This window comes from Athene noctua, chromosome 12 (assembly GCF_965140245.1).
Source record: "Athene noctua chromosome 12, bAthNoc1.hap1.1, whole genome shotgun sequence".
Classification (NCBI taxonomy): domain Eukaryota; kingdom Metazoa; phylum Chordata; class Aves; order Strigiformes; family Strigidae; genus Athene; species Athene noctua.
This window is the reverse complement of record NC_134048.1, coordinates 7,450,789-7,473,748: the sequence shown is the minus strand read 5'-3', so window position 1 is coordinate 7,473,748 and position 22,960 is coordinate 7,450,789. Positions and strand designations below refer to the sequence as shown.

General features: G+C 38.7%; 1 protein-coding gene across 4 annotated transcripts in view; it reads right to left on the bottom strand.

Annotated features, from left to right (window-relative positions):
- Positions 1-22,960, bottom strand: part of SLIT3 (slit guidance ligand 3) — a 530,994-nt gene that overhangs the window by 177,940 nt on the left and 330,094 nt on the right. For all 4 annotated transcript variants that reach the window (XM_074915702.1, XM_074915699.1, XM_074915700.1 and 1 more), the window contains one exon: positions 10,412-10,553. In XM_074915702.1, coding sequence (XP_074771803.1) covers positions 10,412-10,553 — 142 coding nt within the window. The remainder of the gene's footprint in view (positions 1-10,411; positions 10,554-22,960) is intronic.

Genomic DNA, 22,960 nt, shown 5'->3' with positions numbered 1-22,960 from the left:
TTTCTCTTGCCAGTCTCCTTCATTTATTTTCATTGCATCATCTCTGGAGGGAGGGTGCAGGCATTCAGTGAGCATGCTGTCAGAGCCTGAGGCTCCCTCTCACTGCCATGCCCCAATTGCACGGACTGTTTGTGGGCTGTGCCCAGACCTAAAAGTGGGAACTTCAGGTGAGCTCCCATGAGCCACCATCAGTGTTACAATCCGTGGGGATGTTAAAGGTTAAGCAGAAGCTGTTTTGGGTTAGAACACAAAATAATGTCTCCCTGCTCTTACGGTTGACTACACAGGGATCATTTCCCATCTCAGCAGACTTCATTGGATCACATGGACTTGGGATTAGAGTCTGCAGGAAGAATTTTACCTGCATACAGGCATGTGGCTGTGAACCCAAATCCAGGAAAGAGAGAGCTGACAAAGCGCTTAGGGATGTGGTGTAGTTGAGAATGGTCAGTGTTAGGTTAATGGTTGGACTAGATGATCTTCAAGGTCTTTTCCAACCTAGATGATTCTGTGATTCTGCGAGTCATTAGGTTGGAGAGACTGAGCAATTTCCAGCTCCCTACTGCTGAAATGCAGCCTAACTGCATAGTTCATTCAACCAGGACGTATGAGTTCATGCGTGTTCCTGTTTCCGAGATGTTGTGGTGTAGCAAACACAGCAGAAACATGGAACCCGCTCCTGGATTTTTGTGACACCCAGTGATTCTAGTTCAGACCCAGTGATACCAGTTAAGAAGGCTCCAAGGAGAGCAGCCTGCAGGGTGCTACACAGAGGATGAGGTTCTTGCATTCAATTCAACAACACAGCATCAGCTCGGAGGCTGACTCAACCTTAGACGTCTGCTGACCACTTCTGTTGTTATATTTTAGATTGGGTTTTTTGGGAGTTGTGTTCTTTTTGGGTTGTTTTGGTTTTATTTTTTAATCTGAAGCTTGAAGTCTATACTTGGGAGACACACAATTTCCCCAGTGACAACTGGAAAGCGATAGTTTGCCTATGATTTCATGTCATAAATATAAACAGTTTTTAACAAACCAGACTTGGAATGTCCTGACAGTAAGTTTTTGTTCCGTCAGGTCCCAGAAAGACTAACCCCTTAACAAATCACATTACTATTTCATGATTACTTTAGTAGGTCAGACCTGCCCAACATCTATTGACTTCCTATTACTTCAAGAAACTTTCCAGATTTTCTAACAATGCAGTAACTAGCTCAAGGATCTGAGGATTTCAAATTGGTTTGCCTTATATTCATCAAGTTGTAACACAAAAATATATTTCTAGACTTAGTGGAAATGGAAGCAGTAAACTGAGAGAAAGGAAAAAAAGTGTTTTATCTACAATCTAACATTGTGAAGACCTCTGTACATTCTGTAACATCTATTTTTAGTACACATTTACAAATACTGAAAAAGATAAAACACAAGAAATAAGTAGGAAAATTAAATAGCTTTCTGGTGGTTGACGTTCTGACACCTGTAATATTTTGTCAACAGAACAGATTCTGTCATTTGAATATAAACATTCCTCAAATTCTTTGTTCTTTCCCTTCCCCCCCCCCCCCCCCCCCCCAATAAACAGAACACATGTAAGCCAAAAGACTATTAGGGTTTTATGCAGTAAAAAATCTGATTAGTGTATTTTATTTCAAAGTTATGGTTTTATGCTCCCTATTTTATTTTCTGTGATACCTTCTACATTATCACAATCAGCTTTCAGGATGTATATGCTCACTATAAATCACAATTTCCTCATTTTGCTTGGCAAAACAGGAGCTTTTCAGTGACATCTGTATTAGATAAAACAGATATATGCCTTTTTCTCCATACCATTAATTTTTATTAATAAGGCTAAATTTATGGTCCTGCTGGACTGAAGTGATGTCCCTGGAGAAAAAAGAACACACAGAAAAAACCCCAACCAAAAAAATCAAGAACCCCAAACCTACAAACCTTGCAAGGTTACTAACTCCTACACAGCCTGTCTGAGTAAAATTCACCTGCACACTTTTTCTTTAAAGAAATCTCACAATTATAGAGAGAAGGCAAAAAATGATACAGCCAAAATGAAAATTATCATGTGTATGAAATCTAGATTTATCAAAATGAAACCATCTTCTTATGCCTACAGATGACATTAGTTACACTTAATATTACAACTAAAAGATGTAAGAAATAAATCCTGCCTTCATCTTACAGCAGAAACACCATGCCATTACTGTTTATTTGTAAAATTGTGAAACATAGCTTCCTGTTTTCCTTAATCTCTCACCACAGAAAACACCTTTAGTCTTAACATTTCCCATTTATTTATATTTTCTCCACTGACTCTCAATCTAAAATATTTTCTTTAATATTTTTGTGTCTTGCCCTCCTAGAATAGAAGATTTTCTACATATTTTTGGCCTGACAATAGAAACCTCTTTTTTTATATTGAATGCACGGAGTGAATGACACAGTTTGCCTAGTGAGATCCAGAAAACAGTAGTCAAATTTGACATGTGAAGCTGTCCGGAGCCAATTTACAGCAGTGAATGAAAATCATATTATATGATTCAACTACAGGAGCCAACCTGATTCCCTAGCCAGAGAACTTGCCACCAGAGGCAATTACGGAACATTTATTACAGTGTTCAAAAATACTGTGCTGGCTTCAGCTGCAGTATTTACTGGAAGCCTGGGAAAATTATTATAATTTTCTTTGAGGAGGAATAACAATGTTAAATGCAGAACTGTCATTCCTCTATCCCCAAGGTTTACAGTTTCTACACACTTATATTCTTGAGAAAAGAAAAAAATTCTTTCCTTTAAGAAGCTGAGAACTTCAAAGCCAATTGTTAATATACATGAAATTGTTATGGTACAGTTAATTTATAATTTATATAAGAAAGAATTAATTTTTTTACATTAAACAGAGCTACCACTGCTCAATCTTTTTATAATATCTTTTCTGACTTAATTTAATTGGTGGAAAATGGATTTTGAATATACCAGTAATTTAAATGCCCAGAATTTGTTGCTCACCTTCCTCAAATCACAAAAGCTTCATAACTGAAGTCCCAACTCTCCTATAATACACACTCCTACAGGTACTGAAGAACAGAGAAGGTAATTTCTTCCCCAAAAGAATAACTGAAGCAACAAAAGCAACAAACTTGTCTGTCTACAGGTCTGTCTGCAACACTGCCCAACACAGTGGTACCCTCAAACAGCAATACTTTAAATATTAAATTTGTTAGAAAAGCATTAATTAAAGGTGGAACAGGTAGGACATTACATTTCAAAGTGATTCTCTTGCAGAAAATTAGGTTCATTTTCATTTTGTCAGAACCATGAGGAAACTAACAGTTAAGTGCATTAGATTTCCTCCTAGTGCTCAAACTCTAGCATTTTTCTAAGAGTAGAAATTATGCCCCAAAACCAAGCAGTACTCCCACATACAAAATATCAGCCACCAATTCAGCTATACATAGTGAGAATGATAAACTAAGGCAACGTAGGACAAGTGACTCAAAACTGACCTTAAGCCAAACCTAGATGCTGGTGAAGGGCTGCCATCCCATTTTACTCTGCTCAGAAGCCAGACAGGAAGCTGTGGTTATTATCTCACCCGATATGGGTGCCTAAGCAGCACTTTTCCTTGAGGGGCTGTCAGCCTCTTTACTCTGTCTGGAGCAATTACATCAGTATTTAAACAAAAGGTCTTCCTTTCTGATTTAGATACATCCTATGCAGGACTACTCTTGGGTTATACGATTATACTTCCCTTAATCTCACCAGACAGAGTACTGTAAAGGTTAAGTAACAGTGATAAAGCAAGCTTGATATGAAAAAGCACAGGTTTGAAATCTAAAACCAGTTTATACTGGTATACTTAGTATAAAGGATATACTTTAGATCTGGGAGTTTGATTTATAAGTCTGCAGATGATTGGGACTTGGCTTTTCAAAGTAATTAGCGTTGCACAGCACAACATGTTCAAAGCACAGCTCCTATTGACTTTTGCTGCAGCTGTGAGTCCTCAGCACTTCTGAGTATCTCAGCTGAGTCAGCCAGAAACCAAGGATTACATCACTAGTGACCACCCCTGAAAAGTTTGTGCAAGTCACTTGCCCAGAATCAGTTAATAAAACCACTGGCAAGAAGAGATACAACCCAATTCTCTGAAGAGCATTCATGAGATTATCTTCCCCACAGTCCTCGTTTCAGAATTTTCCTATTTCTGCAACAAATAAACAGATCCTATATACACAGGCTCCCTCACTACACAACCATTACACACCTCTAGATAAGAACTAATCCAGCCTTTTAACAGCAACATGACTATGCTGTAATTACAGTGCAGACCACAACAAATATGTAAGAAAGCACCGAATGAAGACTGCAGCCACAAACATTAGCTTTGGCATTTTCTAATTTTCTTTTACCTTTGTTTTAATAATATAAGTGGATTCAAAAACAAAAGCTGAAATAACTAATTCCATCACAAGGAAACTCGTGTAACAAAAGTATGTGACCCAGACCTCTGCACTGGTGTCTAACTGGAATAGCAGCAGTTCAAATAGCAAATCCTTGGGTAGTCCAATAGTCAATCTTTGTGTAGATGGTCAGTAGTGCACATGGACAAAGACAGGCAAATTGTTGTTGGGTTTCTCAAGTACACAGTGAGAAGGCAGAGAAGGTCTGGAAGATATGTGTGTTTCCTGGTGGGAAGAGACTCCTTGCCTTCACCTCCACCTGCGCCACTCGGTGCTGTCCCCGCAGCCTGCCCGGCACCCAGTGTCCCAGCCCTCCTGCCACATCCACAAAGCCCACCCTGCAGAGCTTGTGTCCCAGGCTCACCACCAGCAGTCTCAGCCCTTATCACCAAGGGGTCCTCACTTTCTCAGACTCACAGCACTTTTATCAACCTGTCTTGATTTCCTTTGTTCTCAGTTTTTCTCATCATATATTTTGTTGTTTCCTCATTTCCTCATCCTTCTTATCCCAACAGTTTCCATACTGGGCCCAGCTAGTTTTTATTCACTCAAGTCTCTGTCCCAACCCACAATCCAGCCCTTAGCACTAGCAATTAATCAAATCCTCCTTTCACACAATCTGAAGATCCTTCAGAGAAGCAGCGCCTGGTGCCAGTGCTGGTGCCAGTGGCTGCTGGTCTGGCAGCCCCGGAGCCTGCCTGCCTCTGGGCACACAGCGCCAGCACCCTGCACCACGCACCCGACCAGAGAGCAGCAGGAGGGCCAGCCTGTGCGGGGCTGTTCCCTGCTTTCACTCAGGAGGGTCTTACACAAACTTTTACAAAACACAAAGGCAGAAGTAGTAGTCCCTGCGGTACTGCTTTAAGGTGTACAAAATTACCAGACAAAAGCTGTCCAGAATTAATATCATAAAATACAGCCTTATTCACAGCAATAAAAAATAAAAAAGAAGTAGATCAGTCTGAGATAGACAAACAGGATGAAAACTTCATTCTAAATAAGGGGCAGAAGTAAAGGGTAGTGAGGCAGGAAAAAGATTAATAGGGAGTTACTGATCACTCACCAGTACTGGGAGGCATCAAAAGAACCTGGCAGGCAGCATGTTGACACAAACACTGTCTGAAACACTACAGCCAGGGCTAGCAATGCCATTACTCCCAGTGCCCCACATCTGCAAGTGCAGGAAAGCTGTCCTCTCCTTGGCATAAAACCAGCCAAACATTAATGAATGAGAAAAGGCAAACAGCTCCAGAGCTCAGATCCATCCAGCCCAATGTCCCGAGCCAACAACAGCCCAAAGCACATGCCGAGTGAAATTCGCTATTGTGGCAAGCGTGTTTTTCACAGCACCCTTCCAAGCTCCCACAAGCTGCCGGGTAGTGACTCTCAGAGGCACAGCTGGTAGCTTTGGATTTAACAGGTCTCTACTATATCCTGGCTTTGCTGTCTTCACGGGCTGAGCTGTCATTCAGTCTGACAGGCACCAGTTGCAAAGTTGCCATCAAGTCTGATCAGAAAAACAGATTCTTTGGAGACTTCGTCTCTTAGTAGTTTGTAGGTCATCCCTCCCCCCCTATATCTCTCCAAGGCCAAGTCCATTTCTGCATTCACACCATGTTCCCTAGTTATCTTGCATTCATTTTCTCACACCCTTTCTAAATAAATGCAAACTTGTCTTTTTATTGTAGATGCTGTTCCAAGGCAGTGAAACAACTATATTGTACATTTACCAGCAAACCATCAAGCCATATTTGTTTCAGAATTTCTTTCTCAGTAAAAGCCTCCAGGTGCTTAATGACTTTTGTTTTGATCCAAGTATTCATGCAAAACTTTTCTGTGCTTATTCTCCTGTGTTTCTCTATAACATACACTGTGCATTTCTCCTCTGAAAAATTCAAGAGAACCACTTTGTAAGCAGGGAATCTTTTACAACATTCAACACACAGTCTGTATTTCTCAGCTTCAATTTCTTGTAACTCATTTTTTCTCAGTCAATTTGGCTGCTGCTGTCAGCTCCCCACTGAACAAGAAATTTTATAAAAAAAAATGAATTGTATTTTGTACATTCCAGCTACCTATTTTATGAAATTATGAAAAAGAAAGGCTGGGATACAGATTTCTAGCTTTCTTAAATTCCTTTTATTTAATAATAAACATTCTTGCAATGAAGGCCTTCAGGATAATGCACCTCAGGGAGAGGTGTAATAGAGCAACACAACAGACTTCTAAGTCACATGTGGCAGAGTTCAGCAGCAAGGGAAAATTAGTGCCATATGATGCTTGTTTTATGTTCTGTGACAAGCGCATTGCCTGGTTTTATGATAGGTTTTTATCAACAAAAACAAATTTAGGACTTGGCAGCTTTGTCAGAGAAGGTTCTGCCTACTCATGTTAATGAATAAAGGCAGGAAGGCTGCGTAAAAGATCTTTAATTAATACAGAACCACAGAGTGAAATGTAGGTCACCTTTAATAACCACGTTAGTGTAACAGCTGTGTGTTTCATTTTTGAGGAATAGTTTGTCAGTCAAGGGTTCTTATCCGATGTAATTTGGCCTACAAAGAAATACCAAGTTAAGGGGAAATACAAGAACTAGAAAGCTGTAACTGAATGCAACTAATAAGGAACCTGGAAGTGCCCCAAGTGGAACTGAGGAAGGCACAGTGTTATAACACTATCATATAAATATTATGAATGGACTACAGTCTACAGGGAAAAATGTATTTTAGTGGAATGAGTATTTACAATGCCAGTTAGAAATGGCTGAGTGAAAAATACACCATCTCAAGTAAAATCCCTTAGGATTCTATGTAATAGAAACCCAGCCATGTAGTTTGTCAGTACCTCATATTCCATAGGAGGAATCTCATTTCTAGTAAACCATCTCTCAGAGATGATGAGGATCAGATCACAGGATTACAGAGTCCAGCAAGAACTGTTCAGGCAGCACCACTACATAGCCACCTTTTATACAAAGGGTCGGACTAAATGCCCACCATGGGGGATAAATCCCAAGGGAAAAAAAACAACAGTACTGCTGTGCGAGAGCAAGAAATGTGGGTTGCAGCATGTAACATTACAGCAGAAGAGCATTATTCTGCTTATCATATTGAATCAAAAGACAGTCATTATTCCATGTATAGCTGGAACCAGACCTCTGGATGGATTTTATATTGAATAAGCCCAGAGCATCCTCAGACAAACTGAATTTCTGAGCAGTATGACAGACTTCTGCACAAACCAGAATGGCTATCTTGGTCAAAAGAATTTATGTCAGGAATTTTTTGGGAAAAAACTGTGGCAGCTTCTTCTATCTTTCCAGAAACATTTTTCTATGTGACTATATCCTTTACTCTGTGTGAGAATATGCAACACTTTGCCCTTGAATATAAGGTTAATTCTCCTTTTTACTAGTACTTTTAAAAAATGAAAACACTATTTTACCAGTAGGAAAAAACATATGTAAGTGATCTCACTCACCAAGACTTATTCTCATAAAAGTCATAGAATCATTGAATAGTTTGGGTTGGAAGGCACCATTAATGGTCATCTAGTCCAACCACTGTGCAACAAGCAGGAACATCTTCAGCTAGATCAGGTTGTTCAGTGCCCCATCTTGAAGACCTTGAAGGTTTCCAGGGATGGGGCATCTGCCACCTCTCTTGGCAACCTGTGCCAGTGTTTCACCATCCTCATTGTAAATAGAGCTACTTAAGTTTCTTTACATATTCCATACAAATGAAATCTTCACAGGATGGATTCCCACAGAAAGTGAGGAATAAATGTTTTCATGAGGGTTACACTCTGAAGTTCTGCAGAACTACTCCCACCTGAAATGCCCATGAATTGCAAAGGGAATGTGCAGGATTAGAGTGATATAAGATGTTTATCTACAAAGACTCAAATTACTGCCTAAAATGCAAGAAGTCTGACAGATTTAAATCATTAAAGTGCACCAAGAGCTTTATGTTATGTTCTATGGATCTAGAAGGTTTATAACCTCCAGGTTATGAAAGTTTCTTAAAATGTTATATGCATCTTGACTCACTTTATATGCATCCTGACTCACTACCTCATTATCTAACTTTAAGGCTCTCCAACTCCTCCTTCACTTTCTGCTCTCCCAAGGAAATCTTCGAAGTTGCTCTTACTACATGTCACAGGGATTAGGTTTGTGGGTTTGAGCAACCAAGGCGGAGACAGGACTTGGATACTCGACGCTATTATAACCACACTACGGGTGAACATTTTCACTTGCTTTCTCACACTGAGGCACACTGCTGTTAGGAGAGTGCTGGAGCACAACAATCTCAAGTCTTTCTGCAGATACTGCTCTCCATGTGACCCCGTTATGGAGCCACAAAGATCAGCTGATTTCTGCTAGCATTTTCAACACTACAAAATAAAATTTTACAATTCTCCTAGCTCAGCCCTAATTTGTGAGCAAGTTGGAACAATTTCATCCTCTGTCTCTTACTACTGAAGCACTTCAGCCACTCCTGAAAATTTGTACTCCACCTGACATAATAGAGAAAACTGCCAAACACTGAATATTCATAGTATGCCAAACACAATTTATATTTTCAGGATAATTTCTACCAACTTCCATGCATAGAAAACCAACTATTATATGCATATTTTGTGTGCCACAATATACTGGAAATGAACACAGTCAATACATTCTGAACTTTGTCAGGAGGCAAGGAAGCAGGTAAGGGACATTCAGAACAGCTTGCATTAAGAGTTTATATTTCCTGTAAACATTTTTACATGTTCTAGATACATTCTCAATCATCTTAATTTTAAGATGTTGTTTATTCTGTGCATTTACTGAGCTATTTTTTTCATTTCTAATACATCTTTTCTGCAGAGATGCACAATTAAGCATAAGCTACTGCTAAACTGTTGTGCTGAGATAGCAAACCAAGCAAATCTGAAGTGAATCTTAAATTATAAAAGCAACTGAAAAAGTGACTGAGAGAAGTGGTGGTGTAGAGCAGATCACCAGCAAACAATATAGCACATCATCTTCATGGGCCATAACTGTCACATTTCTGGCATATCACAGTGGGCCAGGCTACATAGGAGCAATTCAACTTATTTTTTATCCTAGTGAATATTGCTATGTAGCAGTATTTCTACAGCAACGAGAAGCTAAGTCCAATGACTACACAAATACTTGAATCCGTACCATGTAGATGGCAAAAGCTGGTTGGATGTCAGTAACTTCTGTACAAGCACTTAAATATGAAAAGAATTTATCTGCATTCCCTATGGACTAATGAAAAGCAACTTGGTTTACTGTAACAGTATCGCAGGACCTCAGTAGTATGAAGTCACAGACACTAATATAGAAGATTACAATTCCTAAAGGTAGTGAAGACAAAAAGTCTGTAAAACCAGCATCTGATTTCACAACATGAAAAAGTCACAAAAGTATTAAATTGCGAATAACAAAATGTGGGAGACAAGAAATAGAAGGTAAAATCAGCAGGGACAATGTGTTCTGATGTCATCCTTCATTACAAATGTATCCTGCCAAGCTAACAAGAAATCCCTGCATCTCTTGGGGAATTCACCAACTAAAAGTAAAACAATGCAATTTAAAAAAAATAAAAGACTGTGTAATTTATTTTCTTGACTACAGACCTGTAATTCCAGATTTGTGAGATGTAAACACAGTCTGAACATAATATGCCAAGAACTTTGTCTTGCTTTGGGGCAGGGCATCTTCAAACAATATCTTAATTTACATTGAATAATGGTTGAGTCCTTAGAGCAAGAGGACAAAAGTAAAGAGGACAACTACAATATACCTGATAACAGCTCAGAAGAGTTTTCAAAACACACACCTTTCTTCCACACAGGAGGGTATGATATGGACTAAAAATGGATAGACATGGAAAAGAATGATGCATTACACTGGCACTTACATTTCCCAAATGTCCTCTGGTAGGTTAGCTGGAATTTCTGTTAAGCCCCTTCCTCGACAATCCACTACATTGTTGCTGCAGGTGCAGGCAGACGGGCAAGTGATGGAACTGGCACTGCACGACAGAGGTTCAGACTGGGAACCTGTGAAATCATGAGAACATTAAAAGTTAGTTTTGAAAAATGATTGCCTGAGATTTTAACAACAAAATACATCAGCCTCTTGGTCTTCCAGACCCTTTTACTATATTAAGTAATAATTTATTTGGATTCAGTGAATATCATATGCTATAGATCAACGGCAGAGAAAATGTGTTAAAGACTACTGTGTTCTTCCTCAGTCTCCACTCTATCAATCTCTTTACCTCATGAACACTTCTTTGGTCCCCTCCATGATCAGCCATATCAATTTATTCAAAGATTTAAAAAATAAGCTTTAAGATAAAGTATTTCTAAAAGTTATATTTGCGGAGAAGTTTCCATTATACAAATACTCCTTGAGTAGTTTTACATACTGAGGGAAGACTGTCATCAATGATGACTTATGTTTTTGAAATGAGGTAACCTGTTATGGCATAAAAACTGGAAATGTAAAGCTAGGTTTTTCAAGATTAGATAATGCAGTTAATGGAAAGACAAAAATAAGTTAGAAAAATGTGAATTCAAACCTTCAAATCCTTGCTTAATCTAGTAATTCCACTGAAAGACAAGAAGCTACTTACAGAGCATGAGGACGTTGCTCTAGACACATTCTAGTCAATCAATTAGGTTCAGGTTTAATTGGCATTAAGTTTTTTTGAAACTGTAGCAATTATGTCAATTTTACTCAAATGGTTATGATTCTTACATTTAAAATTTTGATATATACGTACACTTAGACATAGATAAAGCAGTTTTGCTACACTAATTGTTGTTATCAAGATGTAGTAGTTACTGACTTATGGTGAGTCATACTTGAGAACCACATGTAACACAGGAAATGTCAAGTATCTTTTTGACCAGACACAGAGGGCTCAATATGAAGGCTTTTGTTGGTAAGAAGTCACAAAAACATGATAGAAACAGGAAAAATGGGTATTTTTCTAGACTGTAGTAGATTACAATCACAAAACATATTAGGTCTTCTGTTTGGAAAAATGCAAACATTGTTAATTGTCAAATCACAAACAGATGTGAAAACATGGAAAACTATACACAAAGCTGTACATTCTTGGGGTTTGTCTTAGAAAAGACCCATGACTGATACTTTCATAAATTATAACTGCAGGTGACAAAAAGTCGAAAAATATTTGTTTGCATCAATTTTCAATCCAGTATCATTATGGCAATTAAAATTTTATAATGCTGCAACATTCTTGTAATTTTTTCTCTGTTGATTTATGCACACACACCTTCTGGTTTATCCCTTAACTATGGACAGCAACATCAACTTGTATAGCAAGCCTACAAGTGTTCCTATTTTCAAAGACATGTAAACAGCAATGAAAAGTCAACATCAGAAAGACACCCAGTGGCACCTCTAAGTATCATTATTTTGAAAGGCAAATACATTTTGAAAAGATGTCAGCTGAAAACTTCTACAGGCTGACTTTACACTTGCAGAGCGACCCCTCCTGGAAAGCAAAAGACAATTACTGCAAAACCATGCCTTATGATAAAAAGGGATTGAATTCTGATGTGAATTTGTCTCTGTTCAAATTTCACTCAGTTCAAACAAGCGGTCATCCCCTTTAAACATTATTTTGTAGCCAGTGATGACAGAACTGCCTTATATTAAAGTATACTGTCAAGTTTCAGGATAAGATCAACTGTGTACAAAATGTTGCCAAATTAAAGTATTGGGTTTGAAAATTTTTTTATTGCGTCATCACCTGACTGTCTGTCAGGACAGCAGGAGAAAAACGTATGTTTCATAGTTATGTATGTGTTTTAAATATAGCTTTCATTGATGCTAATCAAGGCTGTGAGTGACTGTATTTTGGCAGACCAGACCTCAGAACTTCAATTCAGGCATCCAGAAATTACATTTTCAGAAGTAGTGACCATCTTGAAAAAAACGGATCTCACAGGACATTTGTGACATGGGTAGGAGTCAAATTCATTCTTTATGAGAGTAGGCAGCTGCTTTCATCATGAGATGATCCTAGTGATCCTTTCTCTTTGCTAAAATGTCCTGTCTCATTTATAGTCCACTTTCTAACTTCCCTGACAGTTGCATATAGAGACTTTACCAGCAACAGCTTTTTATCTCAATGCTGGTTTCAGTACTAAAGTAGCTTCACTCTACAGAATCAACTGGGCAAAAATCTACTGTAAAAGAATTGTTCTATAACATAATTAAAATCTAAATCCTAACACATATGGCCCAAGGAATCAAATTCATACTTATCAGGCAACTTTAACTTTGACTTGTGCCAGTTTCAAAATCTTATCAGACACTGTCTTAACATAGTTTACATATGTGACCATGTGTGTAATACAGTATTTAAGTTATAGCTATTTGAACAAAACAAAACAAAACAAAATCTTCACTAGTTAAATATGTACATGTATAACAGGGAGGACAAACAGATCTCTTGGGGTCAGTGTTCTGGCTATAGAAATGATGGGCAGACATACCATCATTGTGATTTAATAGAATTCCTTCAAAATCAATGGATCTCTGCTGCCTATCACCAACACAGCACTGCCAGCTCTGCCTTCCACGGAGTCTAAAGTTTCTGTAAGATTTTAATTGTGACTGCTTCCAAACATAGCTTATATAGCCTCAGAATGCACACAGGCCTCTGTTATGTTTGCATAAGAATGTTTGTTCTTACAACCTTATCACATACATTTTACATTTTCTCTTTGTCTGCCTACCTTGTGGTGCAATGTCCAAAAGAAAATGAAGAATGAGGAAAGTGCCAACAAGCTATTGCAAGCTTCCAGGGATAGGGAGAAATTACCAAAATGGGAAGAAACATGTCAGAGTGATCCTTGCTCTCTGGGAGGCAAAAAGGAAGCAAGGTCAAATATCCTCCACACACCCTTTATCATCCACCTATCTGATGTGCTTTCTGAAGAGGCTTTGTAGCAGGGGGAAAATGCATTTTGCACAGTTATAACACTACAACATATCACTGTGGGTTAGAGAAGCGGTAATACACTCCCTTTTCATTAGGGCACAACATCAAAAAACCTGATGTACTGCCAGTTGGGAGTTTAAAGAGTCTGTTCCTGATGCTACTGTATCTAAATCAACAGTAGAAGATTCAGTGAAACTCAGCTCACTGCCTCCACATTTTGTGTGACACAGTATTGCAGAGTACTCTACACTAAAAGGATGGGTTTAAAGCAGGTTATTATATAAAGCTCTCTGAAAAGAGAGGAAAAATACGTCTTCCTTGCACAAAAAACAGGTAGCAACAGTAACAAGGTGATAATTAATATCATACTACAGTTAAATATGGAACTTTCCAGCAGCTTTTTGAATGAAAAGGCCAGAAGGAAAATCAGAACATTGTTTGTACTGCCCACTACACCTTTTGGATCTTCTCCAAACAAACACTTGATATACAGTTCACCAAAACCAACAGGAGTCCTTTTATTTACTATGAATTTGGACCAACATCATTTACCTGTGATTTTCCACTGCGAAAGAGTTAGTTTTATGTGAACAGAGTTTTGATTTATGGCTAGTGAGTAAAACAAATAACCAGTTAAGTTAACCAGGGAGGTACATGATGCTAAAATAGAGAGACAAAGCAATATAATGTCTTTATTCTTAGTGCAGATGCAACCAAAATGGGATGAAAAAATAACAGCTTAAGCTGAAAGTAAGTAAAGTAAAAAGAGAGAGGCTGTCTTTGTGTGGACTCTTTATTTTCCACTTATAACGAGTGATCAGTTTTCTCATTTCACTTAAAATAGGATAGAAAAAGAGTATTTTTATAAACTGAATTTCTTATTATAATCTTGAATTCTCAGGTACTCCTGCAACTTTTGACTGACATTTTGTGCTTAGAGTAAAAATACTTTTGATTCCATTGTGAATACAGTCCTTTGAATTTGGTGAATTCCTTTCTTCTTCATGAGTGAAAGTAGATCTAGACTGTAGATTTCTGTAAACTTTAATGACATAAAAAGTCTTTCTGCATAAATTGCTATCATCATTATTAAATGCGTTTGTGCTTACGTTTTTCCTTTGCAAAGAACAAAATGTTGTATTACATAGGAATACTCAACAGGCATCTAGCACATCTTCCATCCGCTCTTACATAAACAGTCATCTATTAAGGTAAAATTTTCTTGAATAATGCTATAAACAGAATTTCAAATCTGATTTGGATTTAACTGCTTCAATTAAATGAGGATCTATTGTTAGCTCCATAGAAGATCTACAGAATTAAAGCACAAGAAATACCAGAAAGTTCAATCAGCTTAATGTTTGTATAGTTGTAGAGAGCTGGTACAGGACAGGTCAAGAAAACAAGTCTTAGTAGGCAATGGAATTTAAAGTTCTTAAAATTAAAATCTGGGTATGATTTTCATAGGTATGCAGAGTATAAGCATACAGATAGATCAAGGGCCCCAGGGCAATACAGCCTCTAAAGAAGGATATTTGAAATCTAAAAATGAATTTTTCTTTTGCTGCCAATAGTTCTTCAAAAGAAAAGACACAGGAAAAGCAAAAATATTTCAGGATTCCTCTTTGTGTCCTCACAAGTGCAGTGAACTCCTTACAGCGTGGATGCAACAAAAGGAAACGGCCACAGACAAGCCAGCTGCATTTATATTATTTCCTTTCTGAAGTTGTTCTTACTATCTGTCATCTTGTCATTTCATACTTTTTCTGTTACACAGCAGCACTAGTTCACCATGTTAATTATATTCTTCTCTTAAGAGATAAAAATCATCAACTCTATCATATATTTTGTTATATAAAAAAAGAACACTAACAAAATGTGGAAGCTAGGATAGGAACATGATTAACAAAAATTACTATGCTGTTTGTGCCTGATGTAATGGAATGACAGCCTCAATGATTACTGTAGTTAATATCTGGTGTGCCATTGGTTGCATCACTTTATTTTACAGTCACAGACTATGGGTTAGGGGGACAGAGGAGACGGGGGAGAGACTTAGGACCCAGCAGTTTACAGAGAAATGAAATGCTTTTTTCAAATACGCATCTCATTGGCTTCTAGCCTCTTAAGAGCAGCAAACAGACTGATATTACAATTAGAACAGAATGGTTATGGTGTATAAATGAACAGTTTAAATGTCACAGGCATTTAAAATAAATTTTGCGATAACTAAATAAAGTAAATAATCTCATTTGCACTGACACCCAATTACAGCCCACTAAGTAGTATGCTTTATTACTTCCTCACCTATCCAATTGTCTTTGCAACAGTTATTTTCCAGCAGCAAATGTTAGTTATTTGTAAAAAATATTAATGGATTTAAAAATAAATCTGACAGGATTTACTGGCTAAAAATTTGCGGTGACTTTAAATCGTTCTAAGTATAGCAGACATGAAATTATTGATCAATAAACAAAACACTACAAGTATTGCAAATCTGTGGATATATTATGACCTTTTGTGGTTTAATTAAATAACTCATTGGAACTTCTTACCATGCTGGGACATCTGAAATCAATTACTAGTACATGAGCTATAGTCTTGACTAGACTGCCAGTAATACAATCTCAAAAAGATTCCTAAAGCAGATGTATTGCTCCTGATTGGTGTTTGCATCCCAGTACTAAAATACCCGAGTGATATAGGCAAGTCAATCACAACTGACTTATCTGCAAAGTTAACATTCTTATTGATGGAAAATATTCCACTAATGGAGAAAAATTTGTACAAATGTGTTTATTCTACAGGAATGTGCAGCAAATAGTTTATGCAAATATTTCTATCTATGGTTGTTCAACAGCTTTTTGTGGAGCACAGCATTAAGTATTTATGATTAGTGACTTCAGCCCCTAATTGGTGATGCTAATACCATCAAGTTCATGGTATGCAAAAATTTGCTAGTCTATGAATATTCATTATTTGATTCAAGTTCATTGTTTTGCTGAACATTCCCAAACAGTCAATTTATCTGTTAAAAATTCATGGCACGTGAGCACAACTGTTCTGGAGGTGGAGTCAACACTGATTGGTTCACAAACAAATATTGAGGAGTAATAAAGGAAATACCCAACTGCAGTGAAAGAAAGGTCTGGTGTAATGAACAAAGCCTACTTTATTCACAAAAACCTACTTTGCATGTTTCAAAATATATCAGTAAAGTAACATGTAGGTAAATCAGACCTTACTTCACATTATCTTATCTTAAAAGCACTAACACTACAATTATTTAATTAACAATAATAGTGCCAGAATTGTATGGAATACTTCTAAACAAAATGGAAGAAAGTAGAACAAAGAAGCAGGCTCACCTGTAAAAACTGAGGTTTAATAGGTAGATTTGTTTTTCTGAAGTATTAATAAAATGGAATCTGTGAGACAACTTTAGGCCTTTCAAAACTATGACAAAGTTGTTTTTCTCTCAGGGAAATTTATTCCATCTAAGTCTTCCATAGGATGGATTGAAAAGTTAAGAGTTGGAACATCTCCTATGCCCCATGCCCACTCTGATTTCTTTGAAGGTCTTTCTCCAGCCTTGTCAACAGAGGCATTTTCTCCTAAAAGCAGCCAGAACTTAACTTTCTGACTGTTGCACCATAAGGAAAGGCTTTTAGCATGTATTTGGTTCTCTGGATTTATATAGTATATAGTATATTTGCTCTTCCTTAACAGGCTAAAGACTAAAAAACTAATGCTATTAGAAAGTCTTAAAAGATGAAGCGCTTTTGCAGTTCCAATGGCATCTATGCACAGTAAGCTCATTAATGCCAATTCCACAATTTGTATCAGCAGTCTCAAAGGTGCATATGAAGTGACATTTAAAAATAGGTCCAGAAATAATACAGTGAACTTATAAATATATTCAAGCATAAAAATGAAGAGGAAGATAAATTATTTAACTGAAAGGATACCACCTGTTCAAGGGTAAATGATAGATAATGGTCATGATCAACTGTAAGCCCATGAAGGGAATATAGTTCTGGAACAGCCTTCTAAACAGGTTATCCATTAAAGAACCTGAACTCTTTCACAATTAAGTTTGATAAAGGTATGGAAGGGATAGGAACAGTTTAAGACTATGCTTTGAGTCCCTAGGGTTTGATTTGCTGGTATCTGAAAAGGAGTTTTAAATACAACTTGATTTTGATTACACGTTTGTCTTGGTTTCTGCCCTTCTGCCCCACCGCATCCTGCCACAGCTAACATAGGACTTTCCCTGCCTCAGCACAAAAGCTGGTCTCCGCAGGAAGAGGAGGAAGATGGGATTCACCTCAATCAGAAGTACTGCAGATTGACACAGCTATTCAGAGGATGTTGGGCAGAATGTGACATTTCTCCAGATAATGACACCCGAGGGGTCCAGCCTCGTCCCAAGCTCACCCAATGGTCAGATCTGCAGTGTGGTGACACTATTTTTCAGATGAGTGGGCAAGGACTGAAGAATCTCTTCCCAGGGCCACCTTGGAATTCCTTGGATCAAATTCTCTGGCATTTGGGACACGCTAAGGAACACTGGGCAATAGCGACCTTTCTTGCCTTCCTCCTGGCACTGGCTGAGGTTCCTGCCTTTGGTCTTTTGCAAGAGACCTCTGTTACATTCAAGCTCTTAATGGTCTCTGGAACTTAGAGAATAAATTTTTCATGTATCTTTTGACCTGAATACGTCTGCCTGCAATTACAAGGAATTAATTAAACAAGCCAGGAGATCCCTTCAGTTTTGGTATGGGGTGTCTGTGCCCAGGCAGCGGCAGGGGGTGCAGGGGCCTCTGTGAGGAGAGGCCGGGCTGCCCCAGGCCAGGCACAGCTGGTTCCATGGCAGCCCTGCTGCAGGACACAGCTGAGCCTGCCAGTGAAGCTGGCAGTGCCTCTGGGAGCGTGTGTACGAGAAAGGACAAAACGGTGCCAGGCAGTAAGGAGTGAGGAAAAAGGTGTGAGAAACAGCCCTGTGAACAGCAGTCAGAGAATAAGGAGGGGGAGGATGTGCTGCAGCAGATCTTGTCTTCTCCCCAGTCCTGTTGAGGAGGGGGAGTGAGAGCAGCTGGGTGAGTGTCTGGCAGCTGGCCATGGTCAACCAGCCACACTTTCAATGCAACTATATAACATCACTAAATTTCACTGTCAATAAAGCAGAAATTCACATGAATCTGATATTGACTGTATGCAACTTTGTATTCGCCACCTATTCATTTATGGAATTCTACAGTCATTTGATAAATAGTTCTATGCTTTGTTAAATTATCCTTACTAATTAAATATTCATAAATGTGTTGCCAATCACATATATGTATTGAACAGAGAAAGTCTACTGATTTCATACAAAGACTTGGCCACATACTCAAAGTCAACCCTGCTCCTTCATATTTAACACTGCTGCTCTCTGTGAACTCAGAACAAGGCTGTGGTACCGAGCTGCAGCAGGACAGACCACCACGATGCATTTCCGTGTACACCAAAGTACTACCAACACACTAGTAATAAAACAAGCCACTGGTTTTGGACATTAAAGTAAAAACCAACCACGTTATTATTCTTATAGCAACAGTTCAAAAGCTCAGTGGCTCAATAATTATACCCCAACCTGCCATCATTAAATAAGCATTAAAGAGCTACACATACTGCTTTGGGGGAGAGAGAATTCCAGAAAAAATGTAATTATACTAAAAAGGTAAGGCATAATTTTCAGACAGTAAAACTAAATATACTGTAATTTAAAGCCAATTTTCAGCTTTGGTTTTCAAAAAAATATTGAGTGCCTTAATAAATACATATTTATCTCTCAGATTTGCAAGATGGTCCCCCAAATAAAAAACACCATATGTGGCATCTTGCATAAGAAGCAATTCAAGAAGAAAATTCTTACAGTATGAAACAACATAACTGCTAGTGCTAGAGTAAATTTAAATTTGTAATAAGAAACTTAATGGAAACAGAAAATAAACAAACTCTGATAAATAATGATTAGTATCTCTCCAAACCTTCTATAGGATTCCACTGGAGAACCAACTAACAAATGCACAGTGTTGAAATGTTTCTTTAGACTCAGTGTCAATGTTATTTTGTGGTAGCAAATTATAACAGGATGTAAAAATTCTATCAGAGTTCCACAAAAATTTTCTAAGACAAAATTTCAAGCATAATTTTTACCAAAAGGTGCGGGAGAGCTGAGCACGCACACGACCAATGTGATCAAGCAATGCCCGTTTATTACAACTAAGAAAGCCCTTTTATAATGTTCTCCCACACACGTGAGTAACATGCAGTACAAGTCCTCAAGATTGGACAGTTAACTTAGCCCGCGCTTTAAACCTTCTTATGACTGGATAAAGAGTGCCACATCAGCCTTGCCAGGCTTCCTGCCTTGTGGAACTTCCTCTTCCGTCCCAACCCCTTCCGGGGGTTGTTTGTCTCATTGTTTCTCCCCCCTCACTCAGGGTTACGTCCTTATCGCATTCTTGCTCAGGCTGAGGCTCTTATCAGTCTTGTTCTCACGCAGGATTGCTCACATGTCTGTTCTCTCGCAGAAAGTCCTCTAGAATCCCAACAAAAAGGCTTTAAAAGCCATGCAGCACTTAAAGTCCTGCATAGACTCCATTGTAAGAGCACTTACTGAGTCTGTTGATGGTCACAAAGAACACGAAACAACAGTGAGAAAAAAATGTTATTTGTCTAATAGAATAACAGAATCATTCAGGTTGGAAAAGACCCTTGGGATCATCGAGTCCAACCATCAGCCCTACTCTACAAAGTTCTTCCCTACACCATATCCCCCAACATCTCTGCTAAACGACCCTTAAACACATCCAGGGATGGTGACTCCACCACCTCCCTGGGCAGCCTATTCCACTGTCTGACCACTCTTTCTGTGAAGAATTTTTTCCTAATATCCAGTCTAAACCTCCCCTGTTGGAGTTTAAAGCTGTTCCCCCTTGTTCCGTCACTAGTAACCTGTGAGGAGAGACCAGCACCAACCTCTCTACAACGTTCTTTCAGGTAGTGGTCTCCCCTCATATGACTCACAGGTCACTCTTTTGGAAAGAGGTCAAAGTTAGATGAAATGGTTAAACTCACTTCTAAAAGCAATAAAACAGCTGTACAACGAGGACATCCAGCATGGCAGAAAGTGACCATTCACGTGCGGGCACACAGAGAAAAAGGCCTCCTCCTCCCACTTTGTTTATCCAGTTTCCTGTGACCATTACAACCGAGGGCCATTAACAGCCCTTCTCTGCATGAACTGGGATGGACTGCATGGAGAGAAACTGCTCCCTCAGGAGAAACTGCTGCTGCCCAGTACTAGCAAAACCTGCATCAGTAGCAAATAGTCCTCCCCTCTCTTTAGCTTCCAGGGAGCACCAATCTTGCCTGCTGGCAGTACCTCCACTTCCCATGTTGAAAGCAGCAAACCTGCTGCTAGTTACACAGATATACTACTGCACAGGCTTTTAAACAGGAGCAGATGGGCGGGAGTTCCTCTCCCCACACACTTTTCCTTTGGCATCTTCTGAATGTTCTCATTAAGATACTAAGCTTGAGGAGTGCTATTTTATTAGCTACTCGTTGTTGGTTGTCTCCTCAACAATATGCTATGAAGTTATTAGGAGAAAAATGGAGCAAGACAATCTACTGAGTTTTGCGGTCTGGGCCAGAGAGTAACAGCTATGTTTTAAGACCATTTGACCTTGCCTAAACAAATAAATCTGCTTCCTCATTAGGGCTTCCAGTCTGCATTAAGCAGCAGGAAGCTAACATATTTTCCTCTTTATTATGTCTCAGCTGCAGTCTCCCTGTATGAATCAGAAACTCTAGATTTTAAACTGAGATTTGGATCAATCCACTATTTTCTTAAAATCAGTATCAGTTTATTTAGCTAGAAATCACTAGACACTTGGCTCAGGCCATGAGTTCTCTCTCACATCAATTTCAGACTGAATTTTAACTGATTTATTCCAAATTATCTATCTTGATTTTCTTCAGGTTCTTTTAGATCCTCTGAATGGGAACTAAGGATCAAGATTCAGAGAAAATGGTTTCTAATGGGAAAGAGAATGATGTATGGGTCCAACTTCCTTCTCTACAATGTCTGTTTAATTATTAAATAAAACTATTTTAGAAAAGTACTTAAAACTCACACATTTTACACTTAAAATTTGCTAGATTTCCTATCTCAAGACATGCAGGACACATCCGCTCCAAATCATTGTCAAGATTTTAGACTTTGGTGCTTCTTATATGAGAAAAGCATGAATTCATTAACTGTTAGAAATATCAATCTCTGATCTATTCCAAGAAATCTCATCCAATCTTCATACTCCGTTGTAAACTCTGTCCACTGCAAAATACCTCAAGCTACTGTCCAAAACTATAACAAATCTGTATCAACCTGCACCTTCAGAGTCAACACCAAGTCCTAACATACTGACTCTGGATTAGCAGCAACAATACAAGAGAAAAATCAACTCCCTCCCACTACCCACTGAAATCAACCTACAGGTTCTGCCTGCTTATCTACCAGATAGTGTCCTCTGCAAGCAACCAGTAGAGAACTGTTCTGACAGCAGCCAGCTGAGGACAGCAGTGCTGAAGTACACTACACGTCACAACTTCGTGAACACACTGCTTCAGTTTGCAAAGCTTTACAGCCACACTAACCCAGGTGAGGAAACACATTATGACTCGACATAACTGATCAATATGTAGATTAATTTCCACTTCAATAAGTAAAGAGCAGGTAAAAGAAAAATCAAAGAGCCGTAATAAAACTTATATGAGAGGAAAATGAAATAAAATTACTACCCTAAGGAGGTCAGAGGAGGACAAGAGACAGACAAATAGGCAGAGAGTATGTGTGTTTGAGAAAGACAGACAGAGTTAGAGAGACAAGACTTAGAGAAGGAGAAGCCAGTTCAACAGTGAAACATCTGAACATCGGAAGGAAGCTGGATTTGATCCAAGCAAAGTCTGGAAGGCTCTAAGAGGTACCAAGCATAAGCCAGCACCCCCAGATGCTTCTCTGCTAGCTAAGGGAATATAGAAGTAAACATTTCCCAAAGATCAGAGCGCAGGTAGTATTTCAACTGACAATATGTCTTCGCTTAGCATATGGATTTCTCTTGTCACAGCAATGTGGCAGTGAATTGCAAGGTTACAGTGGAGAGAGAGGACAAATACACCATGCTGTCTATGTGCAGCACATCAGCAGGGCACTCATCCTCTGCTACCACACAGTTTTCCCTTCTACAATATACTGTCTTGTAGGAGACTGTCTCACCAAACATCCCAAGCTCAGTAAGCGGCTGTGAGGGAGGAAGAGCCTGTTTGGAGACTTCTCTGGGAACAGATGGCTTTAAGGCAAAGGCCCAGGAAGGCTGCTCTGTCAGGGGTAGCTCTAGAGGAGGGGACAGCTTGCTGAAGAAGACAGCCAGAACA